We start from the raw sequence: 16,592 nt of genomic DNA, 5'->3' as shown, positions 1-16,592 counted from the left end.
TGCTTAAATACCCGTCGAATAAACCTTTCCAAGGGTGTACAAAGATAGCCGACGGCAACACTTACCAACCGAAACTAAAATAAAAATAGGTTCGAGATATATTAAATCAATCGGAACCACAAATACAAATATTAACTTGGGCCCATATTAATTAATTAAAGTAACTAATTAAAGGTCGCTTTATTATATTATTTAAATTCTGGGACCAGTTGATTAATTAATTTAATTAAATTATTACATTTAAAATTGGGGACATTACAAATCCTCGCCAGCAAAAGATTATTTGTTCTCAAGCAATGCGCAAACTCCAGGATCCCAAACCATGTGCAAATGCAAATTGCTGAAAACTCCATGCTTCTTCAAGATCACATGTGCATAATTGAATTCAATTGAGATGAGTAGACCATCATTTAGGCTCAGCTGCACCACTCTAATATAAATATTGTTCTGTCCTGAGTCACCAATATCCCAGACTCAAAATTCATCTGTGTAATCTATCATGATTGCCACTAGGGAATAGATTTCATAATCAGCCAACTATAAAGATTGCTCCTGTCAATAATCCTCGATCGAATCCACATCACCAGGAGGCTGAACAACTATCGGTAGAGCTTGCTTATTCGGAGGGTCGCTAGTAGAACCCAAAGTTCCATCAAGTTGATCGTCGAGCATTGGTTTAATGTTATTTGTGCAAGTACCTTCTTCCATAATCATTTCCTTCATCTTAGATTCGGGTACCAAATAGATTCTGTCTTTGTGGTAAATGATATCGCCAACCACCTTGTACTTGTCATCCTGCACTTGACCATCCAATAGTTGGCATGCAAAAGTATTCTTGGAGTATTCAACTAACAGATGTGCCCTCCAATCAGATGGAAACAAAGCCATAGTGTAATCCAAGTCAAAGTTCTCCATTCTCCCAACAGGCTAGCAGAATCACCAGCTTTGATACCACTGTAATGTTCCTTTTTCGAACCTTACCGTTTGTCCAAGTCTGAAGGGGAAAATGTTTAATCCGTACGGTGGAGCAGGATGACGTAGGGTGGAATGGATATGCCCGTACAAAGGAATGGAATGTCGTATGGAATTTGGAGGATGGAAGATGGTGTTGGAAGATGACGAAAGGAAGTTTGCAAATGGAAGATGGAAGTTGGAAGATGGAAGTTGCAAGGAGTACAAGGAGTACGGAAGTATGGAGGGGTGGAGGGAGGAGTACAGAGAGAGGTGGATGGAGGGGGAGGTATGGATGGAGGGAGGAGTACGGATGGAAGGAGGTAGTACGATAGATGTTGGGGAAGTATGGATGGATGGAGGAGTACGGATGGAGGGAGGTAGTATGACAGATGGAGGGAGGAGTACGAATGGAGGGAGGAGTACGGATGGAGGAGTACGATTGGATTTTGGAGGAGTACAAATGGAGGGAGGAGTACGATTGGAGGGGGAGGTATAGAGGGAGGTGGATGAAGGAGTACATCAAGTATTGTATTGGAAAGAGCATACAAACTCATATGCAAATAATATTAGAACACAACTCCATCAAATAAATACCAAGCATGAATAGATATCGGGTACCGATATTCTCCAATTAACACTCACAAGTAACAGAATAGGGTGAGGGTTGAATCCCACCAAAACCGGAAAACCAAGTAGGGAAGATCTTTCACTTCCAAAATGGCGAATAATAGAGAACTCCAACAAGAATTCACAGTACAAAGAAAATAATCCAAATCGCATACTTACGACTACCTACAAGCCGTGCTTAAATACCCGTCGGGAAAACCTTTCTGAGGGTGTACAAAGATAGTCGATGACAACACTTACCAACGGAAACTAAAATAAAAATAGGTCCAAGATATATTAAATCAATCAGAACCACAAATACAAATATTAGCTTGGGCCCATATTAATTAATTAAAGTAACTAATTAAAGGTCCTTTTATTATATTATTTAAATTCTAGGACCAGTTAATAAATTAATTTAATTTTAATTATTACAATAAAAATTGGGGACATTACACCTGGCCCCAAGAAAATTCTGGGCTGCTGAGTTTCTGGCAAGTCCAAGTTTTCAAACTATGCTCCACAGTAAAGCAGGATGGGATTTGTTGTCTTCGTATAGATTATATGCCCAAAATTGCTTAGCAAAACCTTAGATCTGTACCTTATCACTGTCATTAGGCTTTCTTTTTAACCACACCTGGCTTGGAAAGGGTGCCTGGCTAGGAGCATAGAAAAAATGATAGTTATGATTGCTTATAAGATTAATTGATTCTTCAGTTGATTTAAATTGAGATCCCTATATGCTGCATTTAGAATTTAAGAATTCTTCAGTTGATTCCCCATTGAGATGCCTGTACTGCACTTGGAACTGAAACAAGTCAGATTATAGTTAGCTGTGTTTTGAGTTAATGAGTTGTGGTGATGTTTTTAAAAAATCAGGATTGCATACAGATCACTATCGCCTTCTGAGAATCGCTCAAACTCTCTCATCACAATCAAGATATGGTAGTGTCAATGAGGGTTTATACTTACAGGTTACAGCAATGCAAATTGGTTTTCTGCAATGATGACTTCTGTAGATCTGATTAGAATTGTTTATAGAACAAACAGTAAATCCATCACCCTATCTGGCTTGCATTCTGCTTTCAAATGAAATGTAGAAACTATTCAATCATGACTCAGGTCTTGTTCCAGATTTATTGACCATACAAAAGTAGGGTTCTTTCTGTTACCATAACATAATTCCAGTAAGCCTTAATTGAAAACCTTAGTAGCAAACCTATCCTCTTCTTGTCAATGAAATGAATAAAACTTGACCTTAGGATTTTTTGAGCCTCGGCAGGGAAGTCAAAGCAATAGATGGAGATAGGAAAACAAATGTTGTCTTGGGAGGTTAAGTAGCAATATGCAATTCCTACATTCAATTTATTGATAGCTTGGTTCCCACTTAATTACTTTGATTTAACAGTGATTATGTTCCAAACTTTTTCCCATTAGTCCCACCTCCGAGCAGGGATAGTTGTAATTAACAGTCAACAGTAACTTGCAAAATCCATCTAACATGTATAATATTTATGCACCCAGAAGATTACACAAGGCACAAAAGACATACATGGGAAACCCTTTCAAGAGAAACTCCACCACCAAAAAGCATTCACAATTATATTATTTAGAATCAACATTAATTAAATACAAGAAACTTACTAAGTCTTCGAGAACCTTTCATAAAGTATCAATCTATAGCATACCCTTCTTTTGCAATCACTCTAACTATCACGCATCGATAATATACAATGTCCTCAATGTCTAACACGAGTGACCATGAGTAATCTTGGCACATTCAATCAAATTGATACACAAAGACATATTGATGGAAGACAAACCATCCAACTATTCTACTGACTCGTGAAATTCCAAGTCATGTAACTAGAATCTAACCATACATGACATCAACATAGCACAAACCTCCAAGTATGATACCGCCATGTGGATAATCAAATTGTACTATCTATTGTTGCCAAAGACTATGAATCAATAGCTACAATTTTTAAACAGTCAATGCACATACATGTTACCAATATAACTACCACTACTTGCTTTTCACTAGCAGTGGCCTATACCAACATAACACTCCTAACTACTTGCAGTATCCATTGCTATCTTCCAAGACATTATCCTACCCACAAATCATGCTGCATGTTCACCAATCCCACTGCATTTTCTCTTGCATCACTAATCATGCTTCATAAAACACTTCAGTCATATGCGGTTGTGAGTTCTGCTCCAAATACTTTGTAATTGTTACAGCATCACTGCATGTGGTACAACATATATGAGATACTGCAGCACTGTAATGTCTTCACTTGTAATAATTCAGGTTTGTGGCTGATTTCGAATGATTTACACTGCAAGAGACTTCCTCTCGGTAAAATTATGTTCTAGATGAATTTAGATGGTAACCATATGCTATGTGCGAATATTTGCTTCCTTGTTATAAACTTAAATGGTGTAAGTGTGGAAGATCATCTTGGGTTTGCAGCCCATATATTCAAATCCTTAGATACAAAGATCAATCTCAAGGTCTGATAAAAAGTCTCATTCAATTGATTCTAGATGTCTTTCCATATGTAAGAGCAAGAGATATATAATATCAATATAAATATAGTAATCTACTATGTATCTGAGTTGTAGGATCTTCAACATCTGGTCTGACTTTCGAATGTTAGAGCTCTTGAATTAGTTAAATAACGATTGAATGATCTTATACATATCCCTGACTATCAATTCTCAACTCTTTAGAATATAATGCCTTTCTCAGAACAATGTATCTTACTTCTCCATGGTGGTCTCTTATTGATGTAGAGTTCCCTCAAATATTAATTCATACTTCTTGATGTCTACCAACACATATCATAAGTATAGAATTAGTCTGCAATAATGAAAAGGTTGCTTATTCAGATACTCTGATTCACGTGACTGCTGTAGATATTAGGATTCATGGATGTTCTTATCCCAAAAAAGATTGCTCGATTCTGCAGTAACCACGGTGAGGCTGGGTATGGTTGTTTGTAGAAACAGTGATGGAGAGTCGGTGGACGAATCTATGGATACCTGGGTAGAGCCACCAACAACGAGGATGAAGCAACCGCTCCATGTAGGGGGCTGAAATATTGTGTTGAGTGAAGGGTTGACTCACTAGATATAGAAGCTGATTCGTAGATCATAATTAATGCTGTAAAAAATGAAGCCATTGCCAACTGGAAGTTAAAAAGATCAGTGAAGGGAATTATGAGTTACCTAAATCAGATCCCTCGTTAAAAAATCTCACATGCTTACTGAGAGGCTAACAGGGCTGCAGACTACATGGCAAATTTGGGTGTCTGCACAAAAAGCAGTGAGGAAAGAATATTTGGTGCTGATAAGTGGAGTGATCTACAGAAAATATTAGTGGATGATCTGTCCAGCGGTGTTTCTTCGGACCATGTTGGTATTGGGTAGAATCACCCATCCTTGGGTCTAGCATTTAAGAAGATTAAAGGTATTCTGACTTGATCTGCCATGTCCCATCAAAACAAGGATCCAAGATGGTACCAAAAGCAAGAAGGCACAAGCTCAATGGTAAAATAACAGCCTTTGCAAATCCTGGAAAAGATCTAGGTGCTGAAGAAACCGATTTGGTCTCTGTCCCAATGAAGAGCTTCTGCAGTTGACAGAGGAATTTCCAGCCGACCAGTCCGAAAGGTTAAAGTTTACATTCGATAAGAACTGCAGTATCTTAACTGGCAGTCTCTTATCAAGCAAGTGGATGAGAGATCCTCGAAACCATTTCACTGGCTATTTACACAGGTTTGAAGTGGTTGAAGTAGTGAAACAAAGAAGTAATGACACATCATTTTAGGATCTGCTATCTTTGCAGGAACAAGTTGAGCCAAGCAAAATGCCATCAACTTTTCAATACCATGGAGCATGTGCTGGGAGCTATCTGGGTGGTAGTTTCTGGCAAACCGGGACAAGTTTCTTACAGGATGATTTTGTTTGAATCTGAGTCAAGATTGTTTTCAATTTGTGTCTTAAGTCAGGAAAATATGTATGTCTGTGATGTAAAAGGAGCTATCCCCTTTGATAGCACTTTATATATATATATATATATATATATATATATATATAACAAAAAATAGAATTAGGATTGTAATTATGATATATTATATATGTGTATATCTTTAATATGTAAGACAAATATTTGTACCATTAAGAGGATAGGTTGGTTTTTCAAGGATGGAGTAATGCCACGCAATTTAGGGGAAAACTTCAAGATAGGGGTAAGAACATATCACAAGACCTTGAGGATGTAGCCCCAAAATAGGTAATGTATATATGCAGCACAAACCCCTTGAAGGAGTCTACTTGCAAAGGATTTCTTAGCTTCCACAGGAAAACACACTCTTATGATTTTATCTCTCTTAAGGTTGGTGAGTAGGGAGAGAATTGGGAAATTTGGGAGGAAATATGTTAATTGCACAAATGGTATCAAATGTTGGACTTAACTTTATAAATTCATTAACTTAGGCAAGTCCTGGTTAGAGACATTGCATCTATACTTGTTAGAGACATTGCATTTATACTTCTATTTGTGATATAAAGGATATTATTATTAATATATCCTGAGCCAATTCTTTAATCACTCTCTAATACAACTTAGAAGATAGGGAGTTTGTGAAGGGAGTGGCAGAGTAATTCAGTCACATGTCAGGAGAGTCTCAATATGTGTAAATACTAAAACCCTTGAGGGAGGTTTCTTGTATTCTATTTTTGTGCCGGAGCAAAGTAATTCTGCCATCTTTCTTAGGGTTGGTGATTAGGAGGAGCAAGGAATTAGGGTTTAAAAATGTATAATAAATCAGTGATTGTTCTTAATATAATATAGTTTCAATGCACAGTGTTGTATGTGAATCATTGGGAATTAGTATTCCCTTAGTAAGGAACAAGTTGTCATTCTCCGTTGCAAATATAAACCCTAATTAGAAATTTTAAGGTAAAGAAGGTATGGTCTCAATGGTGGACATTACACCTATTGGTAATAAAAAAAATTGTCCATTCAATAGATGGCAGCCCTTAATCTGGCCACTTTGTTGAACTCTATCTGTGAATCTATCAGACCTTTAGTATACACAGAACAGATCTTATAAAGAAAATTCAAAAAAATAGAGACCTTGAGCATTTAAGTCTATAAAGTCATCCAAGTAGATATGTTTTGGGAGAATAGTGATGATCTGTGATCCATTATACTGTATGCACATGCTTTAAAGGCATTTGAGTTTGACAATTAAGAATTTTGGACAAGTACTCTCATTTGGGTGAGATATAGTTTGGCATCCCATTAGGCATCAAGTATGCACAAAAAATTAAACCCTTAGTATCCGATATCTCATAAATGACAAATCAGATGTGTCCTAAAGGGTAATGTACTGATGACATCAGGAATTCTCTACCAATCACCATAGGAGAATATCAAGTGAATAAACTAAATTGCTAGATTTAGATAACTGTTATTTATGAGTTGTATGTGTTTTCCAAGGATGGGTACAAGCAGTGTTATATTGTGTGCATCAAGTCCTTTATCTGTTTGTAAAATCAAATTTACAACTGGCTAATTTATTGGTAGAAGAAATATTAACTGTTTCTGCACAAAGAAATTAGTCCTAATTTGGGAACTTTGCATACACTGAAAAAAAATGTATAAAAAGTTAATCCCCAATTATTCTGTTATATTATAAATATTACATCATATATGCAAAAGATAAGTGCAATGAAGAACTCTCTATGTATTATTTGTAGCCATCGTTATCACTAAACTTATCGAAACAAATATTTTAGGGAAAGGAAAAAATGTAATTCAAATTAAAGAGATTTACAATGAACTCTTTACATAGAGGCAAGAAAGCTTTCTCAACACAATTTTTTGTTTCTTTCAAGGAAATAAACGATTACCTGAAACCAGCAAAATCTGGTGCAGAATAAACTTTCAAGAAGTCTGAAAGTTCATCAACAAGAAGTGGTACATATACACCATTAAATCCTGTTTCTCTGAATGCCTGATTGTGTAAAACTGGACCTTTACTATGGCCTACTGGATTTGCAATAACTCCAAATACTTTGGTGTCTCTAGTCAGACGCCCAATTTTGTAAATGTTTATTAGATCAGCTAGTTTTGGTTGTCCGGGTATCAAATCCTTCCCAGACCCAATTGACCCATATATGAGGTATCCACCAAACTTGGGACCTAGAAGTTGACTTATTAGTCCTCTATCACCCATTACACATGCAATTATTGGGATCTGTGCAAGGAAAATAGAAGTCAGTACCACTAAAAATATAAGATGAGAAATGACTTTTAAAAGGTTCCAATTTGCAGTGGAAAGGATGTAAGGTGCTCCCATCATGAAGAGTATTTACTATTTAATAATCATTTCTTTTGAATTCTTCAAAATACATGCATATTCCAAAAACTATACACACTGCACAGGCCGTCTACTTTCTCAGATATAGAGTACCAAACCAATTATGTAATATGGCTAACAAGAATATTATTTATGACCCATGCAATGCATATTTCCACATTTCTAGCAATAAAGTTTTCATATAGCTATGCTCAGAAAACCAAACTTACAGTCTATAGCGAGGCAATATAATGAGCTTTCCATATGCATGTGTGAGAGTGTGTGTATGGGTGTGTGCAAAGTAGCATGTATAGTGTACAAATTTTTGGTAAATGTCTGAAAGTCACTGATCTTCATTTATTATTAAAATGCAACTTGGACTCAAGTTGAAATCAACAAACTAAAGATTAAAATAAACTTAAAATTTGGTGAAAAAACATCACCACAAATAAGAGTTGACCCTCCTCATTTTCTTGGAGAGTGATATAGTTCACTCTAAGCATTCATACTGAAACCATTAATCACATTTTCAAGGCACTATTAGCTACATTTTCAAGAAAATAAAGGACAACCTTAAGACATTAAATAGGAATGATATTTAACTTACAATAAGGAAGCACAATATCGTATGACCTCAAAAACTCATTCATGACGTGACAATAACATCCACTTTCAAAATTTGTTACCTTTGAGAACATCAACCTGTCAAGGCAAGTCAAACATGGAAAAACACTATTCATTTGTCTTCTGATGTTCATTTTGTTTGAGTTGTATGCTTTATGTCCTTAAATTATGTGACATGTTGCTTAATTTACATGGTCTAGTTGCCCAAGTTTCCTCAACAGCCTACAGTAAATTTCCAGCTAGTGTGAATAGTCAGGCATTATTGGAAGGCTGCCCAGCCTAACTGATATCAACAGTCAACCAATTTGACTTACATTTAATTTAAATGTATAGGTTTTAACTCAAGACCCGATTGACCAGAATTAAATAAAATTCTCTTCTCAAATGCCCAGTGCATTTCCCAAGGAAACAAAGCAGGGAATTGAGGGTTCTGAGTATTTTGACTAAAACCCTTGATACCCTTTTAATCAAATTCTGCCTGTTTTGACTAAGCACGCATACTACTTGTTGAGTTGAGATTTTACAGTAGTTTGAGTTGACAATTTTGCAGCAATGATCCTAGCATACCAGCATTGACTTTCTGCAACAGAAAGTTGACTGAAAGACAAATTATTTCTAATATGTGAAGCTTACTCTTGAATTTACCCAAATTATTCTAAGTTTGAGAAATACTAGACGTACCTTTGGAGTTAAGTTCCTGACTGGAATATCCATTGCAATGTTCTTTACCAACAGTTCAGATAGGAATGGTGGTTAGATCTTTGGCCAATACTCCTATAGATGAGGGCATAATCATTTGCGAAGATATTATGAATGGAGGAATCCTTCAGGTAGGAACACAGCCTCCTGGATGGTAACACGACTGAAAGAGACATAGAAGACAGGCCAAAGAGGATGATAGTAGGATTGATGGACCAACAATCTCATAGATAGAGACATGCTTGAGATAGGCCTGCAGTCCCCAAAATGAATTGCAGGAGAGATAAAATGAATGACTAGTCAGGTATTCCATCAATACAGGCATGAAAAATAGGCACACAGCCCATGGATGGTGACCTTGATGATTATGATCGATGGAAAATTGTCAAATGTGTGTGATGGAAAGGTTTGATAAATATTCCTCAAGTTGTAGGATTGAAATCTCTTTACCCCTGTAAGGTGTAGTGGCTAGACAAAAAGCAAATCAGTTGAGAGAAAAATATAAAATGTAATGGTGAAAATAACTTTGAGTAATCATAGAAAGTATTTTTAGCACTTTACTTCTCTTGTTTGATGCTTGGGAGGTGGAGATGGATTGGTTGGAGTCTCATACTAGTCATTCCTTATAGCAACGAAGTTGGAGTCTCAAATTAGTCATTCCTTTCAGCAATGAATCAAGGAAAACCCTTGTCCACAAGGCATGGTTTTGTGATGGTCTTAACTCAATCTAGACCAATCAGGTTCCGGTTTCATGAGATCTAGTCTACTCAAATATAGTATTGTGACTGAGCAATTAAACTTTCTCTGATGTAGTCAAGAACTCATTTTTAAAAACTTGAACAATATCAACAATATATTTTTTATGGTCATCACTCCAATCTGCACCAGCATTGATAAACTCCTAGAGGTTTACTCTAGATCCAGTCTGCATGCTAATATCACATGTAAAATTTAGTGTCCTTGTGTTGTTGGAACTAATATTCAAACTTGAAGTTATTCTATTAAAAAATTAGTAAGCAATCCCAAATTAGAGGAATGATACAGAACTTGAAAGTTGTGTACTGACAGAAGGAAAGGAAGTTCAATGAAGGAATATAACACATGCAATAGAAATAATAAAAAGATATAGCTACTTGGCAAGGCCAACATTATCCACGAGATAAAGCAAGATCAATAAATTAATTATGATATTACAGAAACAGTATTGTTGGCACTATCACATATCTCACTAAGTTTCACACAGAAAGTGACGATAGAAGACTAGTTTCTATTGTCCAATGGCCTCCAAACTCACTTGACAGTGGGGAATCAGCTTAAAGATGTGAGATACATCAGTAATGTTTGCTGCAGAAGTAACAACTTTCAGAATATCAGCTCCAGTGGACTGCATTTGTACAACAAGATGACTGAGATCCTCAGGAGATGGAGTGCTCCCATTGATATAGCTTGAAACAATGATCTTGCAATTCTGTGAATTCTTTTCGCTCCTTTGACTTACAAAAGGAGCCATTGCCTGGATACAGTTCAAAGCACCATGAATAATATACAAGCAGAGGACTTTCACATATTTATATCTTTCTGATCAATTTCGAGCCAAAAAATATTAAGGGAAATAGAAATGTGAAAATAAATTGATTCATTTTTATTGCATACTAAAATGCTGTTTCCTATGTTTAAGAGAGATTAATAGTTCCTTTCATAATCATTTTTAACATCATGTTCAAAAGTTCAAAAATGCTTCAGCCTATCTAGATGGGTCACTCATAATGTACAAAATTACAGATTAACAAGAGAAATGGTGAATTTTGTTATCTGCAAGGGCTCTGTGTATGGCCCAAAGATTTATCTAGAAGAAAATGGAATAATGCATTATTACATAATAAATGATGTATCTTGTAGATAACATTGCATTTTAAAAACAATAATCCATTGTGAACAAGATGGCATTTTTCAAAGAAAAACACTTAAGAGTAGAAACTAGAAGTAAACAGAAGTAATCATTTAAGGTTAATATTTTGGCTTTAACAGTACTAGAACCTGAAGCTCCACATCAATATAGTCAGCACCCAGATCATATGCCAGGCTCAGTGTATTGAGACGGTTTTTTTCATCCCCTTCATAATTACCTCCTTCAGATTTTGGTCTGAAATACATGTCAAAGGTTGAAATGAGGATGTTAGAGAAATTTCTCAAGGTAATTTTCCTAATGTAAATTGGAGAAGACAGTTGACATGAGTACATTGTGTGCAAAACCTTAAAGTTTGTTACTTTGTATTATTTTACACTATAAGTGTAGTTTCCCCTTAATGACAACCACTTACAGAGCAGTGTGTGAACTGTATGGACTTTGGTGACTGCGTCTGTATGATAAATTCTATTATAAAATGTAAAATAACATTCAAACTCACATAAGAATAACCAAAATTATTGCAGGTGCCTGTTTTTTGGAGAAGGTCATTCCCTCCTCACCTTGAGCAATTGTAGTACCCAAAAACATTCAGAAACTACTATTTCTATTATTAAATTAAAATATTTGAGCATTTTTGTAATAACTCTATCAGGTTATAACTTCGACAACCACCAAATTCCTTTTCAATTCAGTTGTTTAACATTTCGTCAAACACTTTGCAAGCAAGCTTTGATACCACTATAATGAACCCAACTAGCTCATGCTACTAAATTTATGAACTCTTCAAGAAACTAAGCACAATACTGATATATGTGAATGACTGCTACAACTAATTACACCGATTAATAGATTTCAAATTATTCTAGAATTAAGATCTTACAAATTTATTTCCTCCACTTATTTCAACTCCTAATTTTTATTTGCAAATCAACTGAATGCAACTCCAATTTAGTGATGAAGCAAATGAGATACTGAAAATAACCACAGCTAAATGCCAAACTGAATACATTGCAATTTGAAGATTTTCACAAATTACTGCTGCAATGGGTTTATTAGATTTACAATTCATTAGCCACCAACTTACACTGCAACGATAGAAAAGTTTGCAAACAATGCTTGAAGAAACCTGATTGGTGAGAAACAGTTCCCCAATTTGTAGCATTAGACCATGCTCTGGACTGAACACAGGATTCCACCATTCACCCAAACATGGCACTGTAGCAGCCAGTATCTCCAACAGTCAAACAGGGACATTAATTACGGCTGCTTGACCTGTTTCCAGTTCCACAGCAGGGCTGAATGTCACGTCAAGAAAGGTCCCGAAATTAATCTGTAATAACTGCCCAGCTGTAACAATTTTCAGTCACCAATAGGACTTGGAATGCCACCCAGAACCCCAGCTAACTGTGATGCCAGAGCTGGAAATGTAATGCCTCAATTGCAGATTTATTTCACCCTCAGAACAGAAATGATAAATGCCTAACAATAGAAGAACTTAGGCGCTTTCTGCAATCACAGAATCACTCGGAATGCAAGAGAAATTCGCTCCAGAATTTGCATTTAAATCAGTCACCCTATATCCACACCAAACCCCAATTCTGAACACTTCAAATTGCAAGTTCGAACTCCACAGTTTGCACGAACGATTGCAATTAATTTCTCAGTCACTAGCAAAGTCTTCCTAGTCACAGCAAATACAAAAGGAAGACACTAAAATTCAGATTTAACAAGGCTAGTAATAACCTACTATGCCTCAGCAGTAGATTCGATACATAAATCTGATTCCAAATTCCTCAGAAAACAAGTGCCCCTCAACCACAATAGATACAGGAAGAGGAATCTCTAAATTCAAACCCTCAAATCAAACCACTATACTTCAGCAGTGGAAGATGATCAAACTCAAACCCGTATACTTCAGCAAGGGCATAAAAAATCAGACCTTTAGGAATGTCACAAAGACAATAAGCAAATAAGATAATCAAATAATCAAATGTCTTTTCCTTTGCAATGAACTCATATTTATAATCCCTTGTTGATAAGAGTTTCCCAAAAGAACTCAACTTCATAAACTGTGAAAGCTTTCCAAAAGAACTCAACTCTTGAAACTTTCCAACACAACTCTTTTAGTAACATTTAATACTTGACTTAGGCATATAATCAATTAAATAAATGGCCCCTTCCAATGATGACTCACCCCTTAACTTAAGTGAAATTATAAAATTAACTTATAACTTTATAATAAGCCATTTAATGATTTAATAATAATTTGGCCACTAAAAATATAATAACTCCCATGTGTCTATTTCTTTGCTTTTTTTTTTGCTTTTTTACTTTATTGTGTTTGCTTTTCACTCTAGGGCCACTTTTTTGCTATAGTTCCTTGTTATTGTAACAATTACACACTCTACTCCCTTCACCTATCCTTGGCCATTCATGGTCATTAATATAATTTGTTTCTCAATTTCATTATTTCTTGTTATGACTAATTTATGCTGCTCAGCTACCAAGTCAATGATAAGTATGCTTGATTATGAAGAACAATCTCATTCATGGATGTGAATACCTTCATTCTCCTTCCTACATGTGTGCTAGAGACATAACAAGAATTGAGGAAGAGCGTCATGAGGGAGATCAACTTCACTGAGACAAAGTGTAAACATCAGAAAGACCCAATGAGACCATTCAAACCACCTGCTTTGACATTGCTTACTGTTTAATATTGCACCTTAAAAAGGCATAGTCTTCATTGTGGTGTGTGATGGGTTTGAAAATCCAGTATGCATGATTTTGCTGTTTTATTTTGGCCATCAGTATTATTATTGGTTTATGAGTGTCACGTTTGCTGTGTTAATTGTACTTTCTCAGCTCAAGATCTTGCAATTGAAGAACATGAAAACAGGCATTATGTCTTTTGGGTTGTGTTTCTTAAATAGATTTTAACGTCTTATACTTGTGTTGGTATGTATAGTTAAGCTTTATTAGGCTGCCTTAGAGGTTGTATATGAGGCATTGAAGGAATTATAATCCCATTTCACTAACATGTAAGTATCTAACTTTACTGTGAGAACCTTCTTGTTCTATCTTAATCATTCAAGTACTTTCTTGTTACTCATCACATGCCCTTGAGAGTGGGTATGAAAAGTCAACCATGGACTTGATAGAGTAGATGGAAGCTTCAGTTGAATAAGTCTTTGGCTAGGTATTTGAACATAATGGTTATTAAGTTGGTAGTTTCCAATTAGTTTGTTGCTTGGCTCCGTGAGCCATAACTTATATCATTTGAATAGTTTAGTTATATTGCATTTCTAACACAAAGGAAGGATGTGTATTGGGTTTCACCATTGTTTGATTGGCATTTGCAGTCTTTTAACATAAATTACTTGTTTTTGTAGAGATTTTGATTGTGAGAGGACCTTGTGGCCCACAAGAGCTGCATGTACTCTTTTGGAGCTTTAATAGGCCATGTAACATTAAAATAGGCTTGTTGGCTAAAAAATTTGTCACTAAGACCACACCTTACAAAATTGTGCCTTCAGGCAACCATATAGTGAGATAAATCTTTCCTCTCGGCAATAGGAGAGGCTCCCTTCTTACCATAGGTGGCCTCAATCAAAGACCTAACTGAAATTAACAAAAGGGTGGTTCTTAATCACTTCCTCTTTTTTTTAGAAATGATTCATACACACCTACAACTTTCAACTTAACAAAAGCTAACTATTGCTACAATAATAGCGGTAGCTCCAGAGTTGATGAAAGAAAAACACCAGAGACAACTGTTTACTTATGTATTTTGTAAAAAAATACAAGAACCCAAAGTCTCTTGAACTTGTCTTGAATGGAGATTCAAGTAGAATAACTAGTAAGGCCCATAGTCTCTTACTAGACACTCTCAAATTTAATCAAAATAACTACAAGTAAAACCCAAAGTTTTTAGATCTAGTAATTACAATCACTACCAATTATAACAATTTGTCCTCCTGTAGCACAAAGTCTTCAAAAGTTCATAATGGCTCTGAATGCAATAGGCAGCTCAAAGTTTGCACAATTAAATTCAAATCCCTCTTAAGAAAAGCTCCAAAACTCAAAATCAGCATCTAGAAAATGTTGTCACATAACACCTTGAATCAACACAAAGTTTGAAAACAAGTTGCCCCTTTTATTGAAAGCAATTCAATTTACATCTAAGCTCAAAGTCTTTGAATGCAAATACAAGCTAGCAAAAATTTCATGAATTATCAAAAAATGATTATTTACAATGAGCTTTGTCCTTTATATAGGAAAAGAGTGGAGAGAAAGCTGGGAAAGTAGGGGAAAACCCTCCACCATCTTGATTTATTCTTTAACTAACTAACTAACTTTGACTTATTCAATGCTACAAGGCTTAAAGCAATTACAACATGATTACATGAAGAAATTTTGCATGTGATTCTATCACATTCAATTAAATCTTGTTTTTATATTACATACAATTTGTCAAATACAAATTACAAATACATGATGAACATATAAGTGCCTAATAAGATAGTTTCTTTTACATCATCCTTTTTTGGTCTCCATGCTACTACAAGATGCTCGATGCTTGATGTGTTCTGGTTTGGTGAAAGCATTTTGATTTGGAATAGGAACCTGTTGTTGTCAGTAAATGTATAATGTAGCCGACGGGTAGAGTAGTCGTGACACTTGAGTCACCCCTTCGGAAAGGTATATGTACACGTCCGAGATGGACTTTGGAATCATCGATAGATCATTGTAGTCATTGTAACTGGATTGTAATCTGCAAGTGCATACATGAATAAAGTACCTGTTCTGAATTGAATCGCGTTATACATGTGTTGAACTTTTTACCCTATGCGGTAAACATTTGGCACCGTTGCCAGACGTACCTAGAACGAACGAATGATATGAAGATTAATGCCGAATTTTCCAAACAAAGATCAGAATAAGGTGAAAGATAAGAATGAACTAAGTACAGCAAAAGAAATTTTAATTTTAACACAGCAAGCAGAGCGCCGACAGATACTTCAACAGATTGCCGAGGGGCACCGAAGGGGTGAAGAGGCATAGACAGAGGGAGTGCACTCACCTAGTAGGCTGAGGAGTGCCGAGGAATTGCTGGAAGAAACTCGACAACGCTTGAATTTGGTGGAGGAAACAAGGGAGGAATTCATTAACTTGTATCTGCCGAGGGGAGAGTGTCCGAACGGAAGGGAAGCAACTCACACGGCTCGGAGTGCCGAGGGAGCACGAGCGTGGAGTGATCTCTTCGTTCTTGATACACCGGATGAAGGGATACAGGCGAAGAATAGAACGTCACTTGAAGACTTCACCAGACAATGCAGTTGTTGGAAACAAGACTATTATCCAGAATAGCACGGAAGACCAAAACAGCGCAGGAGCACAGAACAGTGCAAGAGGCCAAAACA

General features: G+C 36.0%; 1 protein-coding gene across 1 annotated transcript in view; it reads right to left on the bottom strand.

The window, feature by feature from the left end:
- Positions 1–16,592, bottom strand: part of LOC149539621 (bifunctional 3-dehydroquinate dehydratase/shikimate dehydrogenase, chloroplastic-like) — a 54,532-nt gene that overhangs the window by 4,731 nt on the left and 33,209 nt on the right. Inside the window, exons 2-4 of the mRNA XM_089800850.1 lie at positions 11,298–11,403; positions 10,555–10,773; positions 7,489–7,835 (exon numbers count right to left, since the gene is read on the bottom strand). Of these exons, the coding sequence (XP_089656976.1) occupies positions 7,489–7,835; positions 10,555–10,773; positions 11,298–11,403 (672 nt within the window). The remainder of the gene's footprint in view (positions 1–7,488; positions 7,836–10,554; positions 10,774–11,297; positions 11,404–16,592) is intronic.

Source organism: Cupressus sempervirens, chromosome 9 (genome assembly GCF_028749045.1).
Source record: "Cupressus sempervirens isolate cs-2001-9-10 chromosome 9, ASM2874904v1, whole genome shotgun sequence".
NCBI classification, from domain to species: Eukaryota; Viridiplantae; Streptophyta; class Pinopsida; order Cupressales; family Cupressaceae; genus Cupressus; species Cupressus sempervirens.
Note: the sequence above shows the minus strand (reverse complement) of the source record. Positions and strands in the feature narration are given on the sequence as shown.